The sequence below is a fragment of the Brachycentrus maculatus genome, unplaced genomic scaffold (genome assembly GCF_059751285.1).
Source record: "Brachycentrus maculatus isolate JH-2025_06_01 unplaced genomic scaffold, ASM5975128v1 h1tg000029l, whole genome shotgun sequence".
Lineage (NCBI taxonomy): Eukaryota > Metazoa > Arthropoda > Insecta > Trichoptera > Brachycentridae > Brachycentrus > Brachycentrus maculatus.
The window spans coordinates 1,247,964-1,271,701 of NW_028280783.1; the positions used below are offsets into that span (position 1 = coordinate 1,247,964).

Below are 23,738 nucleotides of genomic sequence, written 5' to 3' on the forward strand. Positions count from 1 at the left end.
TATATATATATATATATATATATATATATATATATATATATATATATATACATATATAAATATATTATAAAACACAACAAGTGGATACTATTTTTATAAAACATAAGTAGAATGTATAGTACCCTTTTCTAATGAATAAATAGGTTCTAAAATATAAGTGTAATAAAGTTTATGCAGGTTTTTCATATAAAAATCAAATCGCGTTATCGCTTCCGTATTCACTACAGCAGTTAGTAGTACCACCTGCACTAAAATTTAGCTTGAACCATTTTTTAGTAGAAGTATTTGATAATATGAATGTTGTGTGGCCAATCAGATGTTGGTGGTTATCGATTTCAATATGCTGTCACCATCATAAGGCGAGAAATCAACATAAATATGTCACTTGAGTTGACGACCGACATCTTTCATCATTTCTCGACACGTCTATATAATATGCGGGTGTTTAATGCATTTTTAATCTAAGAAAATTAGGATAGAAATCACATTCACTAATGGAAGTAATATGTAGCAAATGACTTTATTTACGTACTCCTGTAATACTTAACAAGAGGCTTAAGATTCATCATTTTATACCTCCTCATAACGAGTAATTCGCATAACGAGCAAAAATTACATGTGTAAAAGTTGCTACCTTAACGAGCGACATTTCGCATAATGAATTACAGAGAAAGGGCAAGACATTTGCTTGTGAGTCGGGACTTTTCCGCTAGTCAAAACAAAAATGTCTCACTAAACAAGTGTTTCGCTTAACGAGTAAGATTCTGGAACGAATGCTCGTTATGAGAGTATCCACTGTAATTAGTTAAGTACTTAATTAGACATGAAAAATGTGAAATTCGCATACCGTATTTTGACAATGGACTTGTTTCTAGAGACAAAAGCCGTCAATATTATTTATCAATGCTACCAGGTTACAAATATTAGAAGTAAGAAACTATGGTACTTAGATATGGAGAGTTTTCAAATATCAAACATTCTATAAATCTTTGTTAATTACAAAAGTTGGATTTGATATAAATGAAATAATAGCGCTCTTCATTCATGATGACATTGTTAACATTTCTACATTTCTTCATTTTTTTCAAATATCTTCAAAAAAGTATAACTTACAAAAAAAAGTAACGGAGTATATGATATACACAGTGATACACAGTGAACAGTTCATGAATTTAAAACCTGAATGTGAATAAAACTCCTTATTACCATATTTCATTATGGCATTTGTTATATGCCATATGCTACGGTTTCAAAAAAATCAATGCTTTTCGATATTAAATTTTAGAACGGCTCAATCCTTAAATAGAATATAACAATACTCAAATATGTACAGTATTAAAAAAAAGGTGCGTAACCATTGAATACTTGTACATCACTGTTTGTATCCTTAATGGTCAGCACGCTTGGCTACCATTCTGGACGTCCCGGGTTCGATTCCCAGGGGGGGGGGAGTCAAATAAATACAAGTTATTTTTTAACAAAGATATTTATTCAATATTACCATGGACTGGTTACCTGAAGCGGAGGGCTGATCACCTTTCCTTCATGTGTTATCGATCAAGATGACACTGCATTTATAGGATGCAGTGCCCTATGCACCACACACACACACACACACACACACACAAAAATATATATAAATATATATATATATATATATATATATATATATATATATATATACATATATATATATATATATATATATATATATATATATATATACATATATATATATATATATATATATATATATATATATATATATATATATATATATATATATATATATATATATATATATATATATATATATATATATATATATATATATATATATATATATATATATATATATATATATATATATATATATATATATATATATATATATATATATATATATATATATATATATATATATGTGTGTGTGTGTGTGTTTTTTTAATGATTTGTATTTGGACCACTTTCGGAGCGAGCTGGAACTGTCGCGAACATTAATGACTTTGGCCTCTCGAAACGATATCAATTATTGAAATGCGGCGAGCAAATTTTGCATGCACGTAGGACTCCAGTTTCTGCACAGAATGAAAACTTGTCAGATTTAAAATTGTATACAATTAATGTTACTATAAAATGTAGATGCACTAATAAATCCAGTCTAAAAATTGTTTATTTTCTTGTCTCCCCGTGCATAGTAAAATTAACTACATCGCCAATTTCCATCGAACAACTTAATTTTTTTCTCCTACAACTGATCGTACTCCTAAGAAAAATGTTTTTTCTCAGATTAATCCTTTGTGTTTTTATACGGAAGAAAATATATGAATTAAATACTAGTTATCAGTAAAACCTGATGAAGGGATGAGGAGATGTTTTATGAAAGAAAAAAAAAGGTTGGTTCTGGTGTAAATTTCAACATGTGGGTTTCATGCTCTTTTTCATAGCCACTGTCGACTGCTGATATATCGCCCACTCCTTTCAAGAACGTCATAAATCAAAAATCGTGAATTTTCAGTTGTACATGTTTTCAGAATGCCCAGAAAAGGTACTACATTCCAGCAAAAGAGGCATATTTTTAACTTAATATTTACCCGCTACAGGGCAGAAAGTGTTGTTTTTGCATTTTGAAAAAAAAGGTGTTGTTTAAGTATTTTTTAAAATAAACAAAATATTTTTCAAATGGAGAAAATACCTTCAGGTTTTACTTAAAAAGATCTGTTGCACAGTAAAAAGTTCAGTAAGTGGCTTGATATTTATTTTTAATACATTGTATTATATTTATAAACTTTAAAAACGTTCTCCTGAAAAATCAAGTTTTTTGATTTATGACGTTCTTGAAAGGAGTGAGCGATATGCAAAAAAAACTACTCTCTGAAATGGCAAGAAAAATCATTTCAATCACATTGGACTACCATGGCTCTCGCATTTTTTTATAAACGGATATAGTCCATAACAAACAATACAGGAATCACATTTTACAGGGCAAAGGTATTTATAGAAATTTAAAAATTACTAGTTGATGACTGCAACACATTAAGACAAGATCTAAACAATTCAATCTCATAATCCAAGATTATACCTTGCATACAAATAGAAAGTCTTAGCTGAATAAAAGCTTTCCCTATCCCAACATAGATGGCTGGTATGAACTCACGAGTTTGATCAATATATCTAGAAGTTCCAAAAAAATAGTAGCGTGGTTGTCAATCATTATATCAATAATCAAGAATTAGTGAATGTTACACGTGTGTAAAATGATCACTTAATCAAGCAGATGACGGTCGTAAAGGGTGTGATGCCCAGACTTCCATATTCTTCCTTATCTATGTTGAGATGTCAAAAATGTTAAATTCGATCTCAGGTATGTTTACAACATTTTGAGTGTGTCCAAATACTTGTTCACAAATCTGGATTATCTCCAATTATAGGAGGATTTTTCATATTATTTTTTGACATCTCATCAAAGATGAAGAAGAAAATAGAAGTCTGGGCATTTACGGGGCTGACGACCGTCATAGGCTGGTTTGAGTGATCACTTCACACACGTGTAACATTCACCAATTTTACCCATTATTGACAACCACACAACTCAAATTCATGGAAGTTCTATATATATGAACCAATGTTGAAACGTTGTTCTTGAATCACTAGAACTTCACTAGAGACATCTTTTATTAGTGTGAGGTCCGAATCCTGGATTATAATCAAACACAAGTATGTTGTTTATCCGAAGTGTTGAATCACCGCGGTAAATTCATGTGTCCATCATGCGAATGGGCGTACTGTAAATTTACTGTCTTTACATTAACTTATGTGTACATTTTTACTATAGGGAGAAAAATACAAGGGACGGAATAATAGTATGTGACACGTTTCCAATGTCGCAAATGGTATTTTGATAACTACACATAACAATGTGTTCATAAATTGTTAAGCCAATTATTAAGTTTAGACTGCCACAACCAAGTGCCGTAGACGAATTCTCCAATAATACGGCGATCTTGCACCAGTAGATATATATATCTCAAGTGTAGTTAGTCTTTTTTAGAGAAAAACATCACTTTATATGAGGGCCAATTTGGGGTTTTAAATCTGATAAGCACTTCCTCTCCCAAATAGGTAAATTTGATCAAACATGGTTGGTTTATTTTCATAGGGGGTTTAAAAATGAATAATCCGCAGTCTCTATTTTAGAGGCTTGTCTGCAGGTAGGATGGTAAGGATAGGGTGTGTAAGTAAGAAAAATACACCGCAAATACCCGATATAGATAATGATATTGAAAACAAATATTTATTGAATTGATTTTGCAATTGGAGGGAATCAAACACGCGACACCACTTTTCCAGTCGAATATCTACCCGACTACACCGCTGCACTGTTGTCGTATTACAAACAGGCGTCTGTAATTCTACAACACATTAAAAATAAAACACTTGTTAATACTTTATTCAATTTTTAATAAATAAACAATATAATATTTACAATGTTCTGTCAAGATAACATAAGCACAATATTAAAAATTAAGGTATATATATATATATATATATATATATATATATATATATATATATATATATATATATATATATATATATATATTTGAAAATGCGCTTCTTCGTACTTTGGTAATTGTTACATCCTTAATAGGTTAAATAAATATAATGGTATGAGTTGCGTGCTTTATACAAAAACACAAAGACTACTACATGATATAACTTTCTAACACTGTAAATGCTCATTGGTCCATCTGGAAAATATATTAGTATAATATGAAACAATAAAATTAGTAATCTTCTTCAAACATTTCTGTGATTTTTAAAATTTATAAAAGTAACACCTTAGGAATGAAAGGTAAAACACGCATTTTCAATTATCCCATGGAAATGAAATTGCAAAATGTTTTATCAATTTATGAATTGAATGGTAAGAATCGACTTGGCTGAGCCGTATTCTCCGTATGCCTTTTGAAAACTGGCATCTTACAAAACATTATCCAGGACATCCTACCGCTGACTATTCGGCAGTTCCTGGCAAAACTACGAGACGGAGGCCTGACTTGGCAGGACACAAAGGAGCTGGTGGCGACGGAACAGCCTGGATTCCATGTATTCCACATAGGGAGCAGATACGGCCAAACAGAAGAATATTACATAGTGTGAAACTTAGCTTAACATCTTGCTGTGAATTTAAAGGGACATCGATACATATACACTCATGGTCAATAAATAAATATATACTAACCGTCTAAGGTATAAACAATGGTTTTCCGATACATTATGGAAAGTAGGTACAACATTTTAACATCAATATTTAGGTTTTTGTGTAATTTACCACATTACATTTTAAATGTTACATTTTTATGCATATATATAATGTTATATGTTATACTTGAATGGATAGCATGTTGATTCCAAAACTGCATTTTACCTTTGGACTAACCTCTTAATTTATGTTAGACAACACAATAATGGATATAGGGCAATATGTGCATAGTGCCTTTACAATATTAAATATTTGAAATAGACATTCCACAAGAAAGGTAGGATATTTCGTTTGACGTTCGACTCTTCTCGGCAATGAGAATTCATGTGTGACAGAAGACTCAGCAATAACTTCATAAGGAATACACTAGTAACTATGACACAATTATAATTATGTAAGTTTTAATAATAATGATTACAGTACATTAATACATGTCGGATTTAGATCCATCTTTAATTTAGTAAAATACATTCTACTTTCACAAGTTATGTACATATAACAGAAATAAATAAGCAAACCAGGTAACATGAATTGAGTTTTATTGATAAAACTGAAAAGATAATGACAAATAATAACTATTATTATATAAACCAATTTTTATGTATAAATTTACAAGGTTATTTAAATACAGTAAGACCCCACTTAAAACTGTTTCAGTATTACACAAGCGGTATTAGTATTTCTCAAAAAATTTCGTGACTTGTCGAATTGATACTCGCTTCAGTCCTGCGTCAGTTTAATCTCACTACATATTAGGATATAAACATTCACGCATTAAAATGACCCCGTTTAACACTGTTTTATTTGGAGCTTAAACTTGTTGGAGCAAATCCCCCGTGTCAAGTGAGGATTTAGTGTAGATAAATTTATTCTAATAATTATTAAATGATGTAAAAATATTTACATTTACTTGCAAATCAGAAATGGAAAAGTTCAAACAAAATGGAGGCACACCGAGGTTGATTGACACATTAATCAATTGAAACCTACATTACTCAAAACGACATATTACAGAAACATTCAACGTCCATTATTTAAGTGTTCACTTCCAAGTGAAGGAGTAGGGGAACATAAGCAAAACTGATATTTGTGTTTCTCGTGCACCAAAAAAAAGTTTAATTAATAGTGCTATAAGCATCTGCAATATGCAATAATAATGTGAAGAAAGTGACTGATAAGTGGTAATGAAACACAGTTCATTGATACAATGTGATGCACAAACATTCCTAATTATAAAGTATGAATGTTTGCCTCATGAATAGTTTACAAGACATTGAAAGCAATCATTCATCAGAGGAACATGCTCTTATGAAGATTTAAAAGGAGGCGTGTGTTTGATCATCTCCCAAGGAACCAATCGATCCATTTGAACGAGTGGTGTCAGAAACTGTATAGTTTGAAAGAATTAAGTGTCTTAAGCTGTGTTTTATGACGACAATGAAGATAATTTGTTGAAGCTTGGATGGAATGTGTTACCCCACCCGCCACCCAAAATCTAGTACACTTAACAAAAATGTCCTTGAAATATCATGTTTAATGAAAATATGGAAACAGAAGTTCAAATGTCGGGTTGTGGTCCCGTGATTAGTGTTGCCGACTGTTAAGTCAGAGTTTTTGGGTTCGATACCTACGATACGATACGATAATGAGCCGCTCAGGCTTACAGAAGTAGTATAAAATTGAAGTACTTTTGTAAATAATAAAAACAAATATTTCTCTTTAAAAAAAATTATGTGAGATACATTTAAGTAAATGATTTTTTATACACAATGTGGAAGAACAGATCAGGTATTACAATCTAGTACAATATTGAGGCTAACATATGTTAAATACTATTAGTATACATAAGTTTCAATAGAATATAATATAAATAAATTAGAGAAAATGTTTTAAACAATTCTCAAAAAATATAACTCACAATATAAACAAAATTTTCAGAAATGTCAATAAAATTTAATTTTTAAATTTCATTAGTTGATTCGGCAGTCACTTTGTGATAAAAGAAATAGTGGTACTTCCTAAGTAAAACTTAAATACAAAAAATTTAAAACTGATAATAAAAATTAATTCCCTACAGCCATGATTTAAGAAGAAGAAAAAAAGCTATGAATTTCTATAGAGAGCAAAAGCAAGAAAATATTAATGTGTAAGTGTATAAAAATTCATTGAGATTACTTTTTGTCATGATTTTTTTTTATGCAGAATTTATTTTGGTTAAATAGATAAGATGGAGTATTTCGTGTATTATTATTTCTTGTAAAAAAATTATTACTAATATTCTTCTCATTTTTATTTTGACGTGTACACACAAAACTAAACTTCACAGCATTATAATTTCAAGTTAATAAAATATAATTTTAAAACACAAAAATATAAAATTATTGCACACGAAACCATCGTTTGCAAATGTAATAAACGGAATATAAATGAAGTGTTACATAAAAGGTAACCAAATATGGAATGCACATTTTAGGAAGACTCTAAAAGACAACACTCAGTCTACGCTGTTCTTTATGCTAACATTCTCTTTCTTTATTACACATTCACCGGTTCAATCCACATCAAAAAACATCCATTACATGTAATTATCTTAATGACATCAATTCTATTACATGTATGAACATTTATAACACAAATATGATACAGTTATAATGCCAATAAAAAGATCCATGTATTGTTGAAACTATAAATGAAGCAAGAGTATTTATATAACCTGTGCAGGTAATCCTCATGCAACACAGTTTTGCACTAACATGTTAAGAGGTTTGCAGAAAATCTTGTATAATGTGGTCACCTTAAACACGGTTTATTTCAAGCAAACTGGTATATATATTTTTTTATTTTAACTACCATAAGTAGTACAAATATTCAATTGAAATAATATATTTTTAATTTAAAAAATGCAATTTCTTAAATGCGTTGTTTTGAATTATGGATTTGGCTCAGTACTCATATAAGATGGTTTAACGTAAATAGGCATTATCTAGAAACCCATCCATATTATAGAAAGGTTATAGAAACTGTAAATTTGAGATAGTTATATGTATATAATTTTCAGGCAAATTATGGTTAATTTAAATTAAAAATTACCCAGTGTTGTTTTTAAATATTGGGCAGAGGGATAAGTTTGCAGCATTTTGTTTTCGTTTGTTCTAATAGGATTCATTTGAAAGAGCTCTTTCTGCTTTACAAAACCGTGGCAAACATTTTCCGACAAATTGGAAGGTTGGGTGCCTCATGAGCTGAACGAGACAAACAAAGAAAGTCGCCTTCAAATTGTTTCTCAACATCTTGCCCGCCACCGAGCAACATTGTGGCACCAGGAGCATTTTTTCGAGACGAGCAAGATCCGCCGCCAAATGGTAACCATGTGTTGTTGTTGCTCAATATTGAACCAAACGGCATTACCTTCAATGACAAAAAGGACCTTAAAAACTAGCACAAAAATTTTTTCAACACCAGGCCAGGAAATTTTTGGCGGAACAGGATTAACCAATCGGTAGAGGGGTGGTAACAGTTTGTAAATAGTAACGGCGATTATATTATTGATTTTAATATTTTGCTCAAATAAAACTCCTTGATAAAAACGCTGCCAACTTATTCCTTAATCCAATACAATTACAGTCTAACTTTAAAAAAAAATACTACAAGATACTTCACAATGAGCACAAAATCCATAAGGACAGCGTAGTTTACAATACATAATCTTTTTATTTAGCGTTTAAGTAAAAAGTATACATCCAAAATACTGAATTTTTAGTCTGAACAGTCTGATTAACATTTGTACATAAATTGTTAGTGCCCAACCATATAAAGAATTGCCCAGCTGTGTACAATATTTGTACATGAGGCAACTAAAACCTAATCAAGGAATGATAAGTAAACATAAAGTGGAAAAAATGAAAGCAGACAAACCAAACAAAATGTTTAAATTATAAAGATGCTTTCTTGATTTTGCAGCAAAAAGTCTGTGAAGCTGTTGATGGGGGCGATGGCCTGAAGGGACATCTGCCCGGATGCTGGCCAAATGAGGTTCGGGCCAAATACTACAGCCAAGTTACTGCTTGTCATCTTATTGAGATCACTTCTATCCATAACCTAAAAAAAAACAATATTTAGTAAAATCTAACAACATTCTTGGATCGTTGAGTGTACCTTACATTTGGTCATAGAATGAATAAAGATAAAAGATCAGGAAGATTACTACAGTAAAATTAATATCATACACACCTTCCATAGAAATTGCATGATGTACTTTAATAACCTGTAGTTGTCAATGTGCAGTTTCTCTAGGATTAATATTTTAACTTTTCTCGGCTTATCCTCCTTAGACCAAGCTGAAAAAAAAAACTTTTTTATTACAGAAAAAAATTGATTCGGTAAAGAGGAAATTATTCCTGAAATGAGATAATAATATAATACTTTATATTAGGTTATTGGCCTTATCTTTACTCAAATGTACACAGGTCACTGGGCTGAATAATCAATTATTACTATGCATCAAGTATCTCAACAATAATTAAAGAAAGCAAAGTGATCCTGTGCCTGAAATGGAACAGTTTAGTAGATCGGCATCAAATTGTCCTTGTGTAAATGCCACATAAATCATATTTTCAATATATGCTGAACTTACTTTGAAATTGAATGATTTCATCATATGTATCAAATGTCATAATCGGTTCTTCCAAATCTCTCAAAAACGCTTTAAGTAGCACGGCTGGAATGTGTGGATTGTTCTGGAAGTCAAGCTCTCCGCCAGCATCGCAAATGCTTTGAAATTCCTTGATCAGGGTAACATTAGCAGACCTCCTGAATATTCCCTCAGTCTCTAAAGCTGAATAAAACAGATTATATTTATATATATACATATATATATTACATTTATATATTACATTATATTACATTTATATATACAGATTTATATATATACTTTTTTTATTGAAAAAATAGTTTGTAATATAATATCGCCATTAATCATACAAATTAGAAAGAAAAAGAAAACAAATTATGAGAAAACAAAGCAAAAATCTCAATTGTACAAGTTCTAGATAACATCTTTAAAACTTCAACAGTTTTTTCCACCTTTACTTTATTTGACCCCCCTGCCTTGTTGCGTATATAACATTTATATCATTAAATCGGAATTCAGACTAGCTTCTTACCAGTCTGATGATATTGTTAACGATGAAACTTGGTTGATGTTGAAATGAAATAAAAGTGGAATAAACTAAATAGTTGTTGTTTTATTATATAAAATGCAGATCCACCAAGAAATGTCAGTATAAAAGTTAAATCTCAACACATGTATGTTTTTAAAAACCTGATTACATAAGACCCTGTAAACATGAGAAGCGACAGTCATATTTACAATGAAAATTTTCCCTCACATTTATGCTGTTATGATTCATGAGTCGGGATAATTAACGTGAAAGGGAGTATAATGTCATTTCGGCAACAAATGAGCAGGCTGTGAAATACTGTTTTTTTTAAATGTTTTTTTGGATCTTATATCATAAATATACCATTTGTAAGTAGAGTTTTTGGTAAAATATTTTATGACAAAAATACTGCAATACAGTACGTATTTTCTAAGGAGTGAAATATAAAACTTGATGGAATTAAACGCTTGGTTAATACACTACTAACTAATAATATGTAATAGGTTTGGATGAAATATACTGTTGTAAGATGAAATTAAGGTTAACATATGATTTATTGATAGTTAGTAACATAAAAGAGTATTGTTCAAAAGTGGGACAGTAATTTTATATTTATATTCGCATATTTTAACACATAATATTTACGCCTTTAAAAACAATATATGGTAAACATTAAAAACAAAAATACAGAAAATATTAAATTATGAAACAAAAAGTTTAAAATGTCATAGACAACAGTTAATATTAAAATATTTTTTATACTCACACAATGTATTTATACATGATGAAAATAAAAAATAATCACAGAAAAAAATATTATTGCTGCAATATTGAGACAGCTGATCGGATAGGATAAAGTCAATTACACGGTAACAACCCACAAAACATTCCATTAAGACATGGTATTTATCTTATTTATTATAAATCGGCATTCTAAGATAATGAAATGTTCTTTAGACAGTTTTACAAGATTGTACAATAAACATAGAACTTTTCCCAAGTTCCCCAGTAACTTCAGTAACTTCCCCACAACTAGCACCCCAAATTGGCTTCTCTATTGGTATGTAAAGGCATTTTTTATGGAGGACAGTCTCCTGACGACAGTCGCACATGTATTTATCATCCGCTACTGTAAATTTAAATATGAAGCCAAACTAAATAAACAAGGACATACTTAAGTTCTTTTTTTTTAATTTGATGACTAAATGCAATATTTCACACAGGCAACATGAATCATATATATACTCCTACACTGTGCACTTATAATTAAGATTTAGCCGATAACTTGTCTCAGTGGAATGTGTTACGGAACGGCTTCATATAAATGACACCTTGAACTGTAATACCAATAGGATATATTGAACAAGAAAGCATACCATCGGGTTTGGATAGGTAATCCACGCACAGCCTCACAATCGGCGGAATAGAATCTACTGTGCCCGGATTCTTTTCAATGATAAACTGTAAAGACACTCCAAACTGTTGGGTCGGAGGCCTGTTATTCCGTGCAGCTTGTTCTGCAGCTTTAGAATCCTCTCCTTTATTACCCCCTTTACCCTTGCCACTTGAACCAGACATTTTCTTGTTTTTATTCAACATTTCTAAATCGTGGCTGCAAAAAAATAGTATGCAAATTAAATAACTGTTTACATTACTCTGTATGATAAATATTTGTGAATAGCCTGCTCCAACCCTAACTTTGCTCCAATCAAAATTTTAAGATCTTTGGCCACTTAGTTTTAAGTCACTTAGCGTTGATACAATTTATGTTGTAGCTTGAGAAGTTTCTACTGGATACCGATTAATTTGGTCCAGATTGCTACAATAATATCTGAGTATATTCCACTATATTTCAAAGTAACAAAACAAAAGGAATTCAAACATTTTATCAATTTTGTTACTTGACTGAATAACATAATAAACTCCACCAAATACTCATAAGTACTCGCTATAATTGCAACTCACAACTTCTTAATAATATATATTATTGATTTCAACTTTAATTCTGTGTGTTGCGTTGTATTCATAGATCCAATAATATCAACATATATTTTTTAGGAGTATATATTTTTTATGTATTAATTTTAAATCAAACACAGATTTTTTGAGTCTACTAAGTTGTATTTTATTAACAAAAACACATAAAAAATTTATATTGTGACAATTGATTCATCTTGTTAGGGCAATATCAAACGAATATATACTATGTATTTTTACTGTTTTGATAATGTTAAAATCAGTATTTTATCACTTTTTAGAATAGAGCCATGTATTTACGCTTTCAAACTTTTTGATTAAAATTTATTTATAAAAGCTAATATATTTTACAGAATGAATGATAGATTAATTACGAAAGAATCACTGATAAGTTCTTTCAATACTTTCATTGATAAGTTATTTTATAATTAATATTGATTATGCAATGAATCCATATTAACAGCATAATTTTTTCATAGGATAGTGTGCTAAAATTGTGCTGTTGGCATATGCTAATCTATGGTGTTTTCAATTAAAAATTAGGTTAAATTTTCTGTTATGACAAATAACGGGGGATTACTTGACAATAAGTTAAGTGATACTTACTCTACAACGGATTGAGGAATGCAAATTTTGTCCAAGTCAAGATGTTCTCCAAGCTCGTGGAGATAATTAACATACATCATTTTCTTCCCAAACTTGACGCTTATCGCTGGTCTGAGGATTTGCCATATTATCCGTATAGTATTTGTTGGGTGAACTAGATACAGCGCTTTTAAATTTTTCTTATACTTTCTATCGAAAGCCTTGTACGCCTTCCACAGCCAAGACACAGTTGGCTTGTTTTTGCTTGTAAGTCCGTGGTGAAAGTAAACCACACTGTAATCCAACTCTACGTACTTGTCTAGCGTAAACATAAAATACCTAAAACAATAACACCGTATGATATAAATATGCTCAAGAATAAATATCAACTATAAATACTCCCGTCATCCTTAGTGCGGTAGATTACTTTAGCTATACTTCTCTCCCGAGAGAAATTTTACCCAAATTCACGTGACTAAATCTTGAAAGAAAAGATAAAAATTAACTATAGCAAAACCTGATTATAAAAAATATCACTCATTTCAATTATTCATACTGATTATTCAAAATTTTTTATTTATTTCATAAGCATCGAAATGTATTTTTGACAATTCAATGGTGTCTAGTCATTTTCTCTACTTAACCATATCCGCTCCCTATCTGGAACATATGGAGTCAACAAACTGCCTCCAGGCTCTTCTGTCAGCTGCCAGCTCCCTTGCATCCTCCTAAGTCAGGTTTGCGTCCCAAAGTTCAGACGAGAACTGCTAACGGATTGTCAGTGGTGGATGTCCTGGGTGGCAAGAACTTGATGCCTTGTAAAAGAGGCAAGCTTGAAAGGCGCCTCTTGGGAGGCACGTAAAATACATGGCCTAGCCAACTGAATCATCTTTTCTTGGCGACAGTTGTGACCGTGGGTTGCTGTATCTTACGCCGCATTTCTTCATTCCTTACGAAGTCAAACCACCGCATGCCTAAAATTCTTCCCAGGCATCTATACTCAATGCTGAGTATAAGGCTGCTCTGGGCCTAAGGTGCCATTTCTCAGAGCCGTAGAGAATAGGACCGATAAAGACATTACATGGGCGGCATTTAGTCTTCAAGCATCTATCTGTCTTTGTAAGGTACCATATCTCAGAGCTGTATAGAGAATAGGACCGATACAGACATTACATGGGCAGCATTTTGTCTTCAGGCATCTATCTGTCTTTGTAAGGTGCCATATCTCGGAGCCGTATAGAGAATACGACCGATACAGACATTACATGGGCGGCATTTAGTCTTCACCGAGTACATATCCAATCTCCAAACAGCCGTCATGCTTGGTATAGATGGAGCCGGAATACATATGGTGGCTGTAAATTTTTTCTGTATTGTCTTTGGTCTATCTTGTTAACATATGAATTTTAACACGTTCTTTAGTTATTTATGAAGGCTGCCATTTTCCATTATGTACACTCCAGTACTTGAAACTCACAACTCTCTCGATGACCTGGTTACCAACGTGAAGGGTTGCTGGGTATATAAGTAATGGTTTTTGCACAAATGAATTTTGGAAACATTAATTTTAAGCCGTGGATTACCTTTTTACCATATTGACAATTGATTGAAGACCCTCAACGGAGTTATCAATTAAAACAGCATCATATGCATACTCTAGGTTGCAGAGTTTCCAGGAGGAGATCGTTATTCCTCAGCCGAGTGGTAATGACGTTCCAAGAAAGAAATCCACGAGGATAATGAAGAGAAATAGAGCAAGGAAGCAGACTCTGGAAGAGACCCCAAAGCAATCGGTAACAACGTCGTCAACTCTCGCTATTAAGGTGATAACCTTTACTAGATTTCAGGGCTATATACCCTTTCAGCTCCAGCATTTTCTAGAGTGTAAACCTGTTCATTTTTAATATGGAAAAATATATCATTAATGAGTTTGTTTGAAATTTTATGTTGCGAACGAAATTCAGTTCTGAAACTTTGAAGTGATTTTACACTGCTTTTCTGCTTATATGGAAGGCACGCCCTGCATACACCTAATCTTTATAACGGTATTTACTATTACATACTTAAGCAATTTGTCTTGAGGAACATCTTGGGTGCTAGGTAACCTGCACGCGGAGACGACGATAATCCTGCGTCCTACAGCATCATCACCTACCACCTCTATTAATCCTTTCCCGTGGAGGTCGGCAAATGTGTCACCATCCGCTATTGCCAATCCATCATTTAAACCAAACAGTCCTGATTCCAATGTGGACTCCCCTTCGCCCCAGACCTAAAATACATGTTACTTCCATTTATCACATCTTACTATTCATGAACATCCCTATGTGGAGCATATAGAGTCCACAATCTGTCTCCAGGCTTTCTGTCGGCTGCCAGCTCCTTTGAATCCTCCCAAATCAGATCCGCGTCCCGAAGTTCTAACGAGAACTGCAAATGAATCGTCAGCAGTGGTCGTTTTGGGCGGCGCGAACCTGATGCCTTGTAAAAGAGGCAAGCTTGATTAAGGCTCTCGGGAGGCATACGGAGTACATGTCCAAGCCAACTGAATCGCCTTTTCTTGACGACAGTTGTGACCAAGATTTGCTGCGTCCCACACCTTATCTCTTCACTCCTCACAAAGTCAAACCACCACATGCCTAAAATTCTCCGCAAACACCTTTTCTCAAAACTCAGTACACGGCTGCTCTGGGCCCATGTAAGGTGCCATGTTTCACAGCCGTATAAGAGAATAGGAGCAATGCAGGCATTGTATAGGCAGCATTTGGTCTTCACCGAGTATAAATCCGATCTCCGGACAGCCTTCATACTGTTAAATGCGGACCCAGCGAGTCCTAAACGCAGTTCCAGTTTCTTTTGAAGGCTGCCATTTTTAGTAACAAACTCTCCCAAGTACTTGAAATCCTCGACCCTTTCGATGAGCTGGTTACTCGATTTCAAGGGTTGCTGGGCATCTAGGCATGAGTTTTTGCAACATTTATTGTAAGCCCCATGTGCGTAGAATACCCATTTACCCTGTCGATGATTAATTGGAGGCCCTCGACGGAGTCAACAATTATAACAGCATCATCTGCGTACTCTAGGTCGCAGAGTTTCCGGGAGGGGGAGATGGTTATACCTCGGTCTGATAGTAATGACTTTCGAAGAATGAAATCCATAAGGATGATAAAGAGAAACGGCGCAAGGACGCAGCCTTGACTCCAGTAGAGACCCCAAACCAATCCATGACAACATCGTTAACTCTCATACGGCATTCACTATTAACACATTGTCGTCGGGACACGGTATTTGCCGTTTTTCGCGGATTGTTGGTCAACTGCGGGACACGGCAAATGCTGTTTTTGTCGACTGTCGGTTTTCGGCGGGAAACGGCAATATACAGGTTTGTTATCAGCGTGAAATAAAACGCCTTGAAGAGTAATTTGCTATCTGAGTGCTAGGCGATAGTCTGTCGACGATATTTGAGATGCCTTGTCCGTATTGGCTAGTGTGCCAATCGGGACAAGGCGTGTAAAGGCGTCGCCAGAAATCTAGAGTTTTTATGCGATCTTAATCTCCAGTTTAGTTTGAGTCATTTCACGTATTGGACTATTTTTCATACTGCTCGCACTGTTTTGTTTACTGTTTGGTATTTTATTATTTGAATATATTAGCATTGTATAAGACGTCACACCTACAAAATTGTCTTAACGAGCGAATGATAGTGACGATGAAGTGTATGCCGACAATTATATAATTGATCATGGAATGATGATATTGAAGAGTTGTCAGACGACGAACCGAGTGATGATGACGATGGGTGGCATATTTGACAATGAATATATCATAGACAGTTCCGACCGATTATGCAAAGTAAAACCAATTATTGATTACTTTTTACCAAAATTTATAAACATTTACAAACCCCACCAAGAATTAAGATTAGATGAGAGAATGATACCTCGGAGGAGAAGACTATTTTTTAGAGTTAACAATGCTTCTAAAATTGTGAAATACGGAATACTTGATTAAAAATTATGATAAAAAATTATTTTTGATAATCAAATCGCTCACTCCTTTCAAGAACGTCATAAATCAAAAAACTTGATTTTTCAGGAGAACGTTTTTAAAGTTTATAAATATAATACAATGTATTCAAAATAAATATCAAGCCACTTACTGAACTTTTTACTCTGCAACAGATCTTTTTAAGTAAAACCTGAAGGTATTTTCTCCATTTGAAAAATATTTAGTTTATTTTAAAAAATACTTAAACAACACCTTTTCTTCAAAATGCAAAAACAATACTTTCTGCCCTAGCGGGTAAATATTATGTTAAAAATATGCCTCTTTTGCTGGGATATAGTACATTTTCTGGGCATTTCGAAAACATCCACAAGTGAAAATTGACGATTTTTTATTTATGACGTTCTTGAAAGGAGTGAGCGAAATGTCAAATATGATTTCTTTGAAAATTTCAATCGAAAATATTATTTGGTTTAGAAATTGTGTCAATTTTAAGAAAGCGATACATTTTTGCGCTAATCGCGAAAAACACCCGCTATAGGCTAAAGTCTATTGTTCGAAGCGCCTGACTACAATGTGTTAAAGTGAAGGGACTTAATTAGCTCCACTATTTTCGTGGGCACCCCATAAGCTTCCGGTACTTCCCAGAGTGTGGGGACTATCAAACGCTTTCTCATAGTCTACAAAACACATCGCCAGAGAACTGTTAAATTCCTGGCTCAGCTGTAGAATGTGGCGAATATTATGGATTTATCAAATTTACTTAGTACATATTTATTATCATTTACATGTGTTTTATTTACACAAAAACATGTTTTTTAAGACTTATGGTGTCGGCATTAACTACGTAACATTTTATAATTTACTTGTGATTTAACTAGTTTAGTTGTGATTTTATATTATGGTTTTTAATTCTCAACACTATTTTTAGAAAAGCAGTCTTTACACAGTAATTAGATGAAAATATTTTCGGTTCAGAGTGTTGAGTGAGTTGAGTTGAGTGCCATTGAAAACTTGTATTTGAATCTCAAATTAATTATTTATGTACAGGGGTCATAGTAGGTAAGTTATGTAATATACCTGACGATATACTTGAGGAGCTCTTGCTAATTCTTCTTCGAAATTCTCTTCAATTGTTCCATCACTGACAGGGCTCTCTACATAGTCACCGAGTGGTTCCAAAAGTGTAGCTGCAACAAGACATTTTGTTAGTTCAATAGCCGGCTTATTGCTAGTAGGCATTCTTTTTTAATGTATTATTAGATTAAAACCAATATTTTTAGCTTTTCCATTTATTTTATTTGACCAGCGACCGGGTTTCGTCGTTACCGACATCATCAGACTGGTGGGAGGCTATACAAATTGTTATGTTATATATAAAACAAGGCAGGAGTTGATAACCATGATTTGATATAATTTTATTGAGAAATTAATTTAATAAAATTATATCAAATCATGGTTATCTACTCCTGCCTTGTTTTATATATAACATAACAATTTGTATAGCCTCCCACCAGTCTGATGATGTCGGTAACGACGAAACCCGGTCGCTGGTCAAATAAAAAAAGTGAAAAAGCTAAAAATATTGGTTTTAATCTAATAATATATTAAAAATGCAATTCCATCACGAAGTGTCAGTGGATAATATAAATTCTTTTTTAACTTCTTCAAATGAATGCTTCAAATTAATCTATCCAAAAATCATTACTTATGGTAAGTATTATGAATAAATACATAGATAGTAGGCTGATTAAATAACAAAACCCATTACTTTGACTAGACTTAATTTTTTATTCTTATTTATATTTAGATATTATATAAATAATAATAAATTCAGCATTCATTCATTTCAAAACCCTTTTCCGCACGCGGATGATGCATCGGGCACTGCATCATATAAATGCAGTGTTATCTTGATCGTTAACACATGAAGGAAAGGTGATCAGCCCTCCGCTTCAGGTACTAGTCAAAAAATCACTTAAATTTATTTAACCCCCCTGAGAATCTAACCCGGGACCTCCAGTACTGTAGCCGAGTGTGCTGACTATTACACTACGGAGGCGGACTAATAAATAGATAATAATAATAATAATAAATACTTAAGTCTATAGTTGAAAGTACCCGTTACTACTTTATTTTACCATTTTAGATTTTTTTTTATCAGCGACCATTTTTATTTTCCAAGACAACATTTTAAAAAGTAAAGAAAAATGCAGATATGTAACATTACATCTACATATCTTAATGAAATAGAAAGGAATTGTAAAATAAATTCATAGATTATAAAATAGGTAACAATTGTAAATTTCTCCGACCTCACCTGTAAGGCAGTCAGATCTCATTTTCTACAGTTATCTATTAACCCGACAATCCCTATTTCAAGTATTAATTTAAGTATGCCTTATTTTTTGAGCATCTTACAAAGAATTTCCATGAGCTTAAAATATTCTTATTTTGTATTTTCTTTCTATGCCGTTTAACCTTCCAGCGGGCGCGTTGTCATAAAATTTATGACAAACGCACCTTATCGCTTCCTCCACCCTTACCACTTGATTGCAAGCATCGAGCTGTGAGCTATTTGAGGGTCAGTGTCTCTCTAAACTACAGACGTACCAGTGCACTAACAAGTTTTTTTTTATTGTAATTTGGAAATTTCGTAAATTTAAAAAATCTCTCCTTAAAGTGTATTTTATGTATTTTATATGGAAATAAACTAATTGTCCTATTTATTTTTCATTTAAATCGTTTCCTTTATAGGTAAATGTATTTTTTTATTTATTTTAGACGTGTTTTAACGGGAAAACATGTCAGACCAACTGAAGAGAGGAGAAAACAATAGAATAATTTTTAATTGGAAAAAATAAATTTACACAATGATGAAAGGCATGTATATATTTTTTAAGTACATTTATCATTTTTTTATTACATAACAGCAATTTCATAACATTTACATAAAGAAAACCCAATTTACAAACAGAAAATTTAATGACATAAAATTTATGACACGCGCCCGCTCAAGGGAAATCTCTCAACGCTCCCGCTGGAAGGTTAACCAGACTGAGTCACAGCAACACGTGGCTGGGCATAGCTAGTAACTAATAGATGTGATTTATTAGCTATATTAACCTTTCACAATGAGCAAAAAAATTCTGAAAAAATTGCTCCCTTAACGAACGATGTTTCGCATGAGTTACAGAGAAAAGGCAAGTCCCTTTATCACGACATTCACTTGTGAGCCGAGAATCCGCGCCGGGAATCCGCGCCGGGACTCAAGGTAGATAGCAACGATATTGAAGAGCTTGTGAAAGAACGCAGTCAAGAGCTGACCACCAAACAAACAGCTTGTGCGTCGTGTTTCACAGCGAGAAATTATTTCATTACATTACATAGTACATTTCATAATACATTTTACAACATATAAACTACTTTATTCTTTACTGAAGTAGCTACCTCCTAAAACTAAATTGTTTGTTGTAAATTGAGGAGGCAATATACCATTTCAAATTGTATTATTTTCATGTCAAAAAAGTCCTATTTAGGGACACTTATTCAGAAAATTATATCGATAACGTAATGATGTCGCCAACATAATAATTGTAAATTTGTATTACCCACTCACAATCAGTTTCAACATTTTTGAATCAGTGCATTTATTTTGATTACAATTTTATAGTAATATTTGTTAATTAATTGATTGGTTAGTCACTTTGTGGTAATATCTATATATATTTTAAAATTGAATTTCACTTAGTAAATGCCACTATTTCTTAAAATCTATTGTAACACGTGTTTCGATGCATTCTGCGTCATTTTCAAACACCGTATTTGAAACTAGTCAAAAATTTTGAGTTGTCCTCTTGAGACGTTGAAGGATGAAGAGGGGGTAGGAGTTTTTTCTTATTATTATTTTATTATTTATTATTTGTTATTTTTTATCAGAAGGAACATGGACAATAGGGTGGGGGTTTAAGTAAAACTGTTAATTGGAGATTTATTTATATTTTGCAGTTTATGTATTTTATACTTTTCGTGTTAATAATTTTTGCTGCCTTTCAAAATATGCTGAATGATATTTCCCCAGAATGTTAGATAAGATAATCCGGCTGTTGGCCATTGACATCTAACAGATGTTTAGTTCTCCATTAACTAAATACGGTGTGTTGAGATGGTTTGGACATGTAGAACGAATGAGTGAGGAAAGAACGGTAAAACAAATTTATGAGGCGAATGTAAGTGGAAAAAGGAGCAGAGGAAGACCGAGAAAAACATGGCACGATCAGGTATGCCAAATACTTGAAAGTGATCAGGTTAGGAGTCGTAACAATCGGCGGGTATGTATGAGGAGATGCATGAACGTGGAAGAGGCGAAGAATGTTTGCAAAGACAGAGTGGTGTCGCGTTCTATTCTCTCTGCCTACCCATGCGGGGAAGGGGCATGATGGTTAGTTAGTTAGTTAGTTAGTTAGTTAGTTAGTTAGTTAGTTAGTTAGTTAGTTAGTTATGATAGAGTAGTAACCACTTGCTAAGCGGGATATTGTAGGTAAGAGTTGAATATTCCAAATGTACTTTACATATTCGGCACATTCAAATATGAACGATTCAATACTTACTCATGTTTCCAGGGGTATTCAGCAATTCAGAGTCATCGAACTCGAGGAACGGTTCATGATCATGGTTATCGGAGAGACTTGGAAACGGATCTTCTCCTTCGGGATTCCACCCTCGAACCACTTAATAAAAAATAATATATAAATGTTATTAAACACGTAAACAAAAAGGCAAAAAGGCTCCACACTCCACACCACATCCAAGGGCTAGTCACTCCTTGGCGGTGCCCATACACACAGAAATAGTGCTGGTTGGTTGATGAGAAAAACTAGCTGAAGGAGCTCGCGTCCAGAAAAAAGGGAAAAAATGACTTCTTTGCTGGATTGAATTGAATGGTACAAGACAATACCAGAAAATGTGTTCTGAAGTATGGTATATATTACGCGCTAATAGAAGGGGAAAGAGCAATATTTATAATAAAATTTATACCATGATAGAGTGAAATTGAGTAGTTCAATGATCAGGGAAGATCCAAAAGGAAAGAATTGATGATTTGTCTTCTCTGGGGATATTTCCCACTGATCATCCAGAAGTTTTAAAAAAAGATAATTGTAGGAGACATCCCTTCGATTAGATGCAGGCGGTGAAGCACGGCCCGTTTTGAGGTAAAAATTAGCGAAACTAATTCAAATAGAGAAATAAAAACATATAAACCTTCTTTAGGGCCTGTGTCCATAGTGGATTTGTTGGCAACTCAATCAAACTGTAACGATCTGCCAAATGTCACAGTGCAAACTACATACTTGATATGCTAAGATAACGAAAAATGAAGAAAACGCGACTGAAGAACGACTTTTGAGAATAAATAACTATATATGAAGTAAGAATTTATTGCAAAGCGTATGATCTCAATCGAAAAAAAATCCCACAACACCCCGTCCACAGACTAAATAATTTTCCAGTCAAAAAATTGACACACATTAGGCCGTAGACAATTTAAGAGCGAGAAGTTAGAAGCTGTAATAAAAAAAATCAATACAGTACCTAACTTCGAAAGTTTATAGTATTGCCAAGCAAATTATGTTTCAGTAAAGATCTTTCAAAGTGTAAGCTGAATGAACTGAAACTGACTGACTAACTAACTAACTAACTAACCAGCACGCCGCTTCTCCGCAGGGGTAGGCAGAGAAAATAGAACACAACACCACTCTGTCTTTGCAAACTTTCTTCGCCTCTTTCACATTCATGTATCTCCTGATAGATACCCGACGATTATTTCGACTCCTGACCCGGCCGCTTTCAAGTATTTGACATATCTAATTGTGCCAAGTTTTCCTCGGACATCCTCTGCTTCTTTCAAATAACGCTTATCTACACTATTCCTATATCATGTCGCAAAAGAAAATACTAACAATAACACTTCATATAATGTACTTTTAAGGCCACGGAAAGGTTGTGTTCGTGTTTCGATTTTTACTTTTTGTTTTTAATGAAAATTTTCTTTCGCTTTCATAGGGTGACTTTTTGTAGCCAGAAATTGAGGAAATGGAGCTGGACGATATGTGGTTCCAACAAGACGGTGCCACTTGCCACACAGCCAACGAAACAATGGCTCTTTTGTGCGAGAAATTCAATTACCGTGTATTTCACGTCATGTCGATGTCAATAGGCCACCACGATCATGTGATTTGACACCATTGGACTTCTTTTTTTGGAGATATTTAAAATTTGAAAAAAATGAGCTAAAGAATGAGCTAATTCGGCACATTAACGACATTGAACCTCAATTATGCTTCAGCGTCATTGAAAATATGGACCATCGGATAGAGGTATGCCACCGAAGCCGTGGGGAGCATTTGGCCGATATTTTGTTTCACACATAATTATCATAGATCTTTCCATCATAATATTTTTTTAGATAATTCTCTGAAAACATTTTGTTTTAATTACAATTGTGCGTTATGGTTGGACCAACCTTTAGAAATTATACATAAAACACAAAAATGTATGTAATACAAAATAATGTATTATTTTGGAGTACCGAAAAATACCGATATTTAGGTACTTAATAATATTTATAAATATAAGTGTTCCCATTTCATTCCTATGTGCAGTTGTAAGTGCATTTTACTATCATAAATCACTCTTTATTTGTTTACCATTTGTGTTAGCCTAATAAAATAAGTATGTTTTCAATA

General features: G+C 33.0%; 1 protein-coding gene across 1 annotated transcript; it reads right to left on the reverse strand.

Moving 5' to 3' along the window:
- Window positions 1-7,453: 7,453 nt before the first annotated feature.
- LOC148312918 (rho GTPase-activating protein 8-like) lies at window positions 7,454-22,512 on the reverse strand. Its single transcript, XM_088271407.1, has 9 exons — window positions 22,255-22,512; window positions 21,603-21,722; window positions 18,073-18,182; window positions 15,051-15,259; window positions 13,009-13,326; window positions 11,802-12,037; window positions 9,900-10,100; window positions 9,497-9,603; window positions 7,454-9,364 (listed from the first exon to the last, which is right to left on the reverse strand). Exons 1-9 carry the CDS (start codon window positions 22,274-22,276, stop codon window positions 9,194-9,196), a joined length of 1,494 nt encoding a protein of 497 aa, XP_088127533.1. The 5' UTR covers window positions 22,277-22,512; the 3' UTR covers window positions 7,454-9,193.
- Window positions 22,513-23,738: the final 1,226 nt, after the last annotated feature.